We start from the raw sequence: 9116 nt of genomic DNA on the forward strand, positions 1-9116 counted from the left end.
GTTAGGACTCGGCACATTTCACTGCCCTGGCCTGTGTTCAATCCCTGGTCACAGAACTAAGATCCCACAAGCTGCGTGGTATGATCCCCCACTCCAAAAAAAAGTAATCATTACTTAAGGATTCTTACTTGAAATAATAACCAGAAAATTCCAATGTTTCTGCTATTTTTCCACAATTACAAGTCCACAATAACTTCCAGTGTCTTGGAGGGATTTCTTCTTTATTTTTGGGCCGTGCCGTGTGGCACATGGGATCTTAGTTCCTGGACGAGGGATTGAACCCACACCCCCTGCAGTGGAAGCACAGTGTCTTACCCACTGGACCACCAGGCAAGTCCTTTTTGCAGACATTTCTTAGGAATAAACTAATATATATAACAGTGAAAGCTTGTATGCAAAAAGGGACTCTGTAGTTGTGTCAAAACTATACCTACTGAAGGACAGTATATACAGAATGCTAAGGAAAAAAAATGGAAAGAAAAAGAAAAGGCAAAAGGAGAAAATGGAAAACAAAGAAAAGAAAAGGAAACAGAAAAAAATAGGTTTGCTTGGGCAGAGACAGACTAGACTAAAAAGATACATTTAAAGAGTGGTAGTTGGTGATGGACAGGGAGGCCTGGCGTGCTGCAATTCATGGGGTCACAAAGAGTCAGACACAACTGAGCGACTGAACTGAACTGAACTGAACATTTGTTGCCTTCAGAAAGAAGGATTAGGTGGCAGAAAACAAAGTCAGAAAGATTTTCTCAGTATTTTAGACCCTTTTGAATTTTGTACCATATGAATATCATTATTCTAAAAGAAAACCTTTTTAAGTCTAAAAACTTTAAAATCATAATACTATTTATATATGTAACACACAAAGTACAAATACATAGTGTGAGGCTTCCATATTGATTTAAATCAAGCAGCTTTTTTTCTTGTTGTGGGTCTAAAAATTCCTAACACGTGTAATTTAACTAAAATAGGAAGAATCATTTGATTTCATTTCTTTTTAAATGTACCCATAACAGAATATATTCAAAACAGATGAGATGCTTACTCTCGTGTTCGGACTGGTGTTGATGATTTTTCAGTTTTCTTTTCCTGCTCCAGTGAAGAACTATCAATCACAAATTAAAACATACCTTTTAATAAACAAGTAATTTACAGTTTGTCAATTCCATCTGAGGCAAGAAGCAAATAATTTACCTTGCAATTTTTTTAATGATATACCATAACACTAACACTAATGATGGTGTGGTCCTACACTCAATTTTTCACTTAGGAACTTTTGTTATCAATATAAATAATTTGTTAGGCCTTAAGAAGGAAACACTGTTCCCTCAATTCCTCAGCAAAAGCATGAAGCAAACTCGGTGGCTTGTTTCCAACTCCTAGATGTCAAACAACTCAAAATCTTGGTTTCCAGCCCTTCCCTCAAGTAGGTCAAAGACCTGCTGAATGTGAAACAGGCTACACTGAAAATATGCCACTACTCCTACATTCACCTTCTACCCCATCAACAACACAACAATGAGCAGATGTATTATAATCTCTCTGCCTCCCCAGACTAACTTTGATCAAACAAATTTTGTTCTTGTAGGATTGGTTAATCAAATGTTGCTATGTTTAATTAGGAGGTAGGGTATAAAAGTTAGATCACCCCTTTAGACCACATTATAGTATGTAAGAAATATAAATGGCAATCCAGATTAAAGAAAAGCTGTTTAGTTGGTTTTTACTGCATCTTGGTAATATAACAAAGGAAATTTATCTTTAATCTCAGAGGTAAAGGTCATCATTTACCATCCCAAGAAAATAGTTACCTGAAATAACACTAATTTTTGTTATAAAAATTCTTATCCAAATGGACATCACATGTGCTAAACATTTCATCAACATGTTTTTGGAAAACTTGAACTCTAAAAGTGATACTTAAATCACTACATACTCAAAGAAAGTAAAATAGAAATAAAGATTACTTACGTCATTGGATTGCTTTCTGGTAGATAATATATGAAGTCTCTCATAGTCATTTTGGAACGATCCAGTGGCCTCTGAGTTTCATTTACGGCATACTTGTTTTTCCATTGCTTCTAGATACACAAACACACAGACATGCACTGTTATTTGACAAATACAGAAGAGCTTTAGGGGAAGTCCCTGGCAGTCCAGTGGTTAAGATTCCGTGCTTCCTCCACTGCAGGAGACACGGTTCAATTCCTGCTGGGGGCCAAAAAAAATACATAAATTTTTAACACTTTTAAAAAGAGATTTTTAGATGTATATATTTACTACATTCATTGCAAGTGTGTTATTGAGTGTATTATTCCCATAACAATTATGCCTAATTTTAGGAAAAATTTTATAAACTGATCAAAAACTTGTAGCACATAAAACCTCTCGGAGCTTATTTCCTCCTAAATAAATAGTGACAGCCACTTCATACAATTGAGATATTTGAACGAGATAGACATAAACCACGAGGAAGGACTTCCCTGGAGGGCCAGTGGTTAGGACTCCACGCTTCACTGCCCAGAGCAAGAGTTCAATCCCTAGACAGGAAACTAAGATTCAGCAAGCCTCAAGGCGTGGCCAAAAAAAAAAAAAGGCACCAAGATAAGGGCCTTTCTCTTAGTTAAAAAGGGAGGCACTCTACAAACTAATAATAAAAGTTGACATTTGCCGGGCTTACTAATTGGTAGACACTAGTCTAAATGTGTTTTACCCATATTAACTCATTTATGCTTCACAACCTTCCAATGCAGATGGACACTATTACCAGTCTATTTTACAAATGAGAAAACAGACATGGAAAATTACTTAAATTGTTCAACATCACATATTAATAGTAAGGGAGGACTCTAAAGTTCAGCCCTTAAGTATCAAACTCTAGAGGTTACATGTTTCACTACTCTGTTACATTGCACTCAGAAAAAGAATGCAGACTCTATCATACATATACACACGTATTTCCCCCATTCATAATTTCCCATATTGTCAGTTTAGAAACGGAGAAGGCAATGGCACCCCACTCCAGTACTCTTGCCTGAAAATCCCATGGACGGAGGAGGCTGGTGGGCTGCCGTCTACGGAGTCGCTAAGAGTTGGACACAACTGAGCGACTTCACTTTCATTTTTCACTTTCATGCACTGGAGAAGGAAATGGCAACCCACTCCAGTGTTCTTGCCTGGAGAATTCCAGGGATGGGGGAGGCTGGTGGGCTGCCGTCTACGGGGTCGCACAGAGTCAGACACGACTGAAGTGACTTAGCAGCAGCAGCAGCAGCAATTTAGAAAATATTACTAATTCATTTTGCTCAACTACACGTGTCATAATTCAAATGAATGTAACTCAACTGGACATCCTCGCGAAAAATCTCACTGAAGGATTAGTTTATAAATACATTTGTTTGTGTATCTGTATATGTGAGTGTGCAAATGTGAAACTTCTATCTGTGGCCTCCACCAAAAAGAATGAAAGATACAGATGAATAAAATACAGAAAAATTAATACGGGGCAAAAATAGCTTATAATTCCATTGTGCTTCTCAATCATTCTCTCAACAAAGGGAGATACTCTATTAATACGAGGGATCTTATTTGGTTTTGTTTCCCATATCAAAATGCTATAGATGCTTGGGACTTCCCTGGTGGTCCAGTGGCTAAGACTCTGCTCCCAAGGAAGAGGGCCTGGGGTCCCATCCCTGGTCAGGAAACTAGATCCCACATGCTACAACTCAGAGTCCACATGCCACAACTAAAGATCCTGTAAGTTGCAGCGAAGATCAAACCAAGGTTCACCGCAGCCAAATAAAAAAAAATTTTAATGTTACAGATGCTTATTTTTCCTCCAAATGACAAGTCGACTAACATAAAAACAGAAACCTAGAAGGCAACAGTCAAAATTCTGATTTTTCTATCATACCTTCTCTTTCCTCAATTCTTCTTTTAACATTTCCCTCAGTTTCTGGGCTTTGTATATTCGGTATCTGTCTGAACATGGCTGTTTCTCTTTTGTTGGAACAGGGTTTGGCTGTGGAGCTTCTTGATTAACTGTAGATAATGGATGAGGTTCTGAAGGAACACTGACACTAGGTTTGACCAGACTAGAAGTAGTTGGTATTCGCTTTCTTCTCTGTGAAACAGTAGAGGAAGGCTTACTGGATTCTTCAACATCCTTCCCATCATCAGTCTTTTCAACACTGTTGATATTTAAAAAGAAAAAAAAAACGGTATTATGGATCTTCTTTGAAACATTCTAGTACTAGTCTGACAAAAATTCAAAACAGCAAAGCCTTTTGGATTATTAAAATCATAATCACTTATTAAAAATCAATGACTTAAACAGAGGTTGCAATAAGGAGAAGAACATACAATCTATGGGCTCTTACAATTAGCAAAGACCCACCCAAAAAATAGGAAATATATGATAAAAAACACACATATTCCCAAAATGTCAAGCTGTATTCTTGAACTTAAACAGATCAAGACTACAGAATGAGTAATTTTGTAAATTATCAATAATCATGCATCACATGTACATTATCTCTGTGAACTTTATTAATTTAACAGCTGAAGCCCAGGAACACTGCCAACTGCAGCTGGTCCCAACACTACAGTAACTGCTATTTGTATTCCATTGTTGGGAGAAATTCTGAAAAAATTCATGTAAAAAACTTGGAAATTACTAAGTACCAGTTTGAGATCAACAGAAGTCAGGCCAAAAAAAGGAATAAAAAATAAATTGTCACCTTCCTGTCACAATATAAAAGAAATTTATGCCATCTCACTGTTATTTAATAGGGTTGATTTTCATTGGTCCCCTCACATTTATAGTATAGAAACAGAGATCATTATTAGCTTAACATATCTTCACTTTAACTACTTTGTTGCCTCACCTTTAAACACCTAAAGATAGGCAACTATTCCGCATGTCCTGTGCAAGACAGTTTTTATCAGTTATCTCTAATCTCCACAATAACTCTTGAAGTGAGAGTTATCCCCACTTTGCAGATGAGTAAATTCTGCCTGAGCAAAGTCTATAAATTGTAAAATAAGTAGAAGAATCCTGAATCCAACTGTGGTACATGATACATGCTTTTCTGTTCAGACAACAGATTCACCATAGTTAAAGGGGCACACCCACAAATCAAAACAAGTAACCAGACTTCCTTTCCACTGACATAAATCAGCAGAATCAAAATAACACTGCTTTTCTTTTAAAAATAAGTGTTTTCAAGATTAAAAAAACAAACAAATTTACCCACTTACCCCTACAATGTACTTCAAAAGGATGAAAACAGTGGTAACCTACAGGCTCTAAAGAATAGTACCACGTGTGAGTTTTCCCGAAGACGGTTAGACCGGGATTCCTCCCACCACCACTTGAAGACATGGTCCTCTCCCCGAGAATCTACACCCTGTAACAAAACCCACACCTGCCACACCGTGGTCAGAGGGACCAACTGCACTTGGCAGCGTGTTCGTGGGCCTCAACTGTCAGGCTTAGTGCAAGCGAGGGAGTACTTCTACGGTAAACTTTCTTTGCTCAGCTTCCAGGTGACGCGCCCGGAGAGGCAGGGGCAAATGAAAATGCTCCCCTCTGCGAGCACTTACCTGCTCTTGGGAGTCTTTTCTTGGGGCTGCGCTTCCCCGAAATCCACCGGGGGCACATCTGTGGACTCCGCCGGCTTCGGAGCAGAGGCCGCGGCAGGCTCCTGCGGCCCTGGAACCTCTTGTTCACGCTGGGAACTGGGGGCGGTGGAGGCCCTGGCGCCTGCTCCGGGCCTGACATTCGGCTTCACGCTAAGGCGTGCCCTGCGGAACATGGCGGAGCCAGGGGGCCCGGGGAGGCGGCCCCAGGGCCGCTCGCAGCCCCGAGCCCCGGCCGCTGCCCGGAGAGGGCTTTAGGAACTACGCCCTTCTCACAAAGCCACACCACCAGCCCAGCGGCCAGCTACCGCAATTTCGCGCCCCGGCCACCGCCCGGGATCTCCCGCCGCCGCCTCTTCTTCATGACCCTGCTACACTAATAGCTAAGTTTTCTCCTATACCTTGCTCCCCCGCCCTCGGAGGGCGCCGGAACTGATTACGTCATCATCCAGCGCCGGAGAATGACGTACAGCGACCGGAGCCATGGTAACTGTCAAGCTAGGGAGCCTGGGTCACCTGAGAACCGGAAATACTGAAAGAAAGACTTGTGGCAGTGTGCTCTTCTCTCTCCAGGGGTCCTTAGGAGGGGTTCAAAAGAGGAGAAGGAAGTAGTAAATCCCTCAGCCCACACTTTTACGGAAATTATTAAAACTGCTGGCCTTGGGACTTCCCTGATGATCCAGTGATTCCATTGCAGAGGGCACTGGTTCCATCCCTGGTAGGGCAAATAAGATCCCACCCGCCAGGTAGTGTGACCAAAAAAATTCTTTTTAAACTACTGGACATTTTAGTGAAAGTGAAGTGGCAAAGTCGTGTCCGACTCTTTGCGACCCCATGGACTGTAGCCTACCAGGCTTCTCTGTCCATGGGACTTTCCCGGCAAGGGTACTGGAGTGGGTTGCCATTTCCTTCTCCAGGGGATCTTCCCAACCCAGGAATTGAACCCGGGTCTCCCACATTGCAGGCAGATGCTTTATTCTCTGAGCCACCGGCCATTTTTAGAGGGTCCTGTAGAACACTGTCTGTTCGTCACCACGTCCTAAGGCTTAAAAATTCTAAATTGAAGGGACTGCTCTGGTGGTCCAGTGGTTAAGAATCCTTGATCCAATGCAAGGTACATGGGTCTGATCCCTAGTCCGGGAACTAAGATTCCACATGCCAAGGGGCAACTAAGCCCCTGCACCAGATCTATTGAGCCCAAACTCTAGAGCCCACAAGCTGAACTACTGAAGCCCTTGGGTCCTAGAGTCTGTGCTCAGCAACAAGAGAAACCACCACAATGAGTCCCTGCACAGCAACTAAAGTAGCCCTGCCTCACCACAACTAGAGAAAAAGCCCACCAGCTGCAACAAAGACCAGCACAGCTATAAATAAACAAACAAATAAGGTAAAAAATAAAGTTCTCAAAAAAATTCTAAATTGAGTAGAATGTAGATTAGAAATTCAAGTGTGAAGAAAGTGGTAACAGTTAATTTCCAGAAAGGGAACCGTGTTTCTGAGAAGTAAGTCATGGGAAGAACAACATTCATTGTATACCTTGTTTACTGTTAAACGTGAATATAATCTCTGTTCAAAAATTATTATAGTTAATGAGAATTCCCTGGAGGTCCAGTGGTTAGCACTCTGCACTTTCACTGCCAAGGGCCCTGGTTTCATCTCTGATCACGGAACTAAGACCCACAAACCTTGTGACACAGTCAAAAATTAAAAGAAATTTAAAAGTTACTATAGTTAAACTTTGTCAATTAATGTGAGCATTCTTAATATGCTTCAAGAGGGAAGAATAGAGCAATAAGCAAGGAATACTGGGTGGGAGAAAAAAATTCAACAAGTGAACAAGATAATTTAAGAATTATTAAATGCCATGAAAGAAATTTAAAGGAAATTATGACAGAGGTTAATAGGAGGCTGGCTTACCTTATGCAGGGTGGTTAGGGAAGTACTCTATGATGAGAGGGAAAATGTCCAGAGAACAAACTGACTCTGTAGATTGTGGGCCTGTGTTCGAACTGGTTATACAAGTCCCCTGACTCATAGGTGGAAAACAAAGACCTGACTTCCTTCTTAGAAGGAGAAGAAAATTCTATAAGAACATCTTACTACATTAAGAACAAAATGTCAAAGGAATAAAATCCTGAACTGATTAAAGAGATTGCTAGTTCATCCAGAAACAGAAAGAAAAGAGACAAGTGTTTTTAAGAGTAGGAAAACAAGGCTGAAAAATCAGAAGAGATTCCTTTAAGACTGAGAAGGAAATGAAGGTCTGACATGGTCTCCCTCCAGTACTCTGGAGAGGGAACAAGACCTCAAACACACCTCAGAGAGCTCAGTTCAGTTCAGTCCAGTTGCTCAGTTGTGTCTGACTCTGCGACCCCATGAATCGCAGCATGCCAGGCCTCCCTGTCCATCACCAACTCCCGGAGTTCACCCAAATCCACGTCCATTGAGTCAGTGATGCCATCCAGTCATCTCATCCTCTGTCGTCCCCTTCTCCTCCTGCCCCCAATCCCTCCCAGCATCAGAGTCTTTTCCAATGAGTCAACTCTTCGCATGAGGTGGCCAAAGTACTGGAGTTTCAGCTTTAGCATCATTCCTTCCAAAGAAATCCCAGGGCTGATCTCCTTCAGAATGGACTGGTTGGATCTCCTTGCAGTCCAAGGGACTCTCAAGAGTCTTCTCCAACACCACAGTTCAAAAGCATCAATTCTTCTGCACTCAGCCTTCTTCACAGTCTAACTCTCACATCAATACATGACCACTGGAAAAACCACAGCCTTGACTAGACGGACCTTTGTTGGCAAAGTAATGTCTCTGCTTTTCAATATGCTATCTAGGTTGGTCATAACTTTCCTTCCAAGGAGTAAGCGTCTTTTAATTTCATGGCTGCAGTCACCATCTGCAGTGATTTTGGAGCCCAAAAATATAAAGTCTGACACTGTTTCCACTGTTTCCCCATCTATTTCCCATGAAGTGATGGGATCGATGCCATGATCTTTGTTTTCTGAATGTTGAGCTTTAAGCCAACTTTTTCACTCTCCACTTTCACTTTCATCAAGAGGCTTTCTAGTTCCTCTTCACTTTCTGCCATAAGGGTGGTGTCGTCTGCATATCTGAAGTTATTGATATTTCTCCCGGCAATCTTGATTCCAGCTTGTGCTTCTTCCAGCCCAGCATTTCTCATGATGTACTCTGCACAGAAATCAAATAAGCAGGGTGACAATATACAGCCTTGACGTATTCCTTTTCCTATTTGGAACCAGTCTGTTGTTCCATGTCCAGTTGTAACTGTTGCTTTCTGACCTGCATACAAATTTCTCAAGAGGCAAGTCAGGTGGTCTGGTATTCCCATCTCTTTCAGAATTTTCCACAGATATTAAGAAGAGGTGGCAAGAATACACAGAAGAACTGTACAAAAAAGATCTTCAAGACCCAGATAAATCAACGACGGTAGTGATCACTGACCTAGAGCCAGATATCCT

General features: G+C 41.3%; 1 protein-coding gene across 2 annotated transcripts in view; it reads right to left on the minus strand.

The window, feature by feature from the left end:
* The window catches only part of BDP1 (B double prime 1, subunit of RNA polymerase III transcription initiation factor IIIB), an 86218-nt gene extending 80165 nt beyond the window's left edge, over positions 1 to 6053 (minus strand). For both annotated transcript variants that reach the window (XM_010853572.1, XM_010853571.1), the window contains exons 1-4: positions 5602 to 6053; positions 3911 to 4187; positions 1969 to 2078; positions 1043 to 1102 (exon numbers count right to left, since the gene is read on the minus strand). In XM_010853572.1, coding sequence (XP_010851874.1) covers positions 1043 to 1102; positions 1969 to 2078; positions 3911 to 4187; positions 5602 to 5813 — 659 coding nt within the window. In that variant the 5' untranslated portion in view covers positions 5814 to 6053. The remainder of the gene's footprint in view (positions 1 to 1042; positions 1103 to 1968; positions 2079 to 3910; positions 4188 to 5601) is intronic.
* Between the last annotated feature and the right edge of the window lie 3063 nt (positions 6054 to 9116).

The sequence above is a fragment of the Bison bison genome, unplaced genomic scaffold, assembly GCF_000754665.1.
Source record: "Bison bison bison isolate TAMUID 2011002044 unplaced genomic scaffold, Bison_UMD1.0 scf7180017864329, whole genome shotgun sequence".
Taxonomy (NCBI): domain Eukaryota; kingdom Metazoa; phylum Chordata; class Mammalia; order Artiodactyla; family Bovidae; genus Bison; species Bison bison.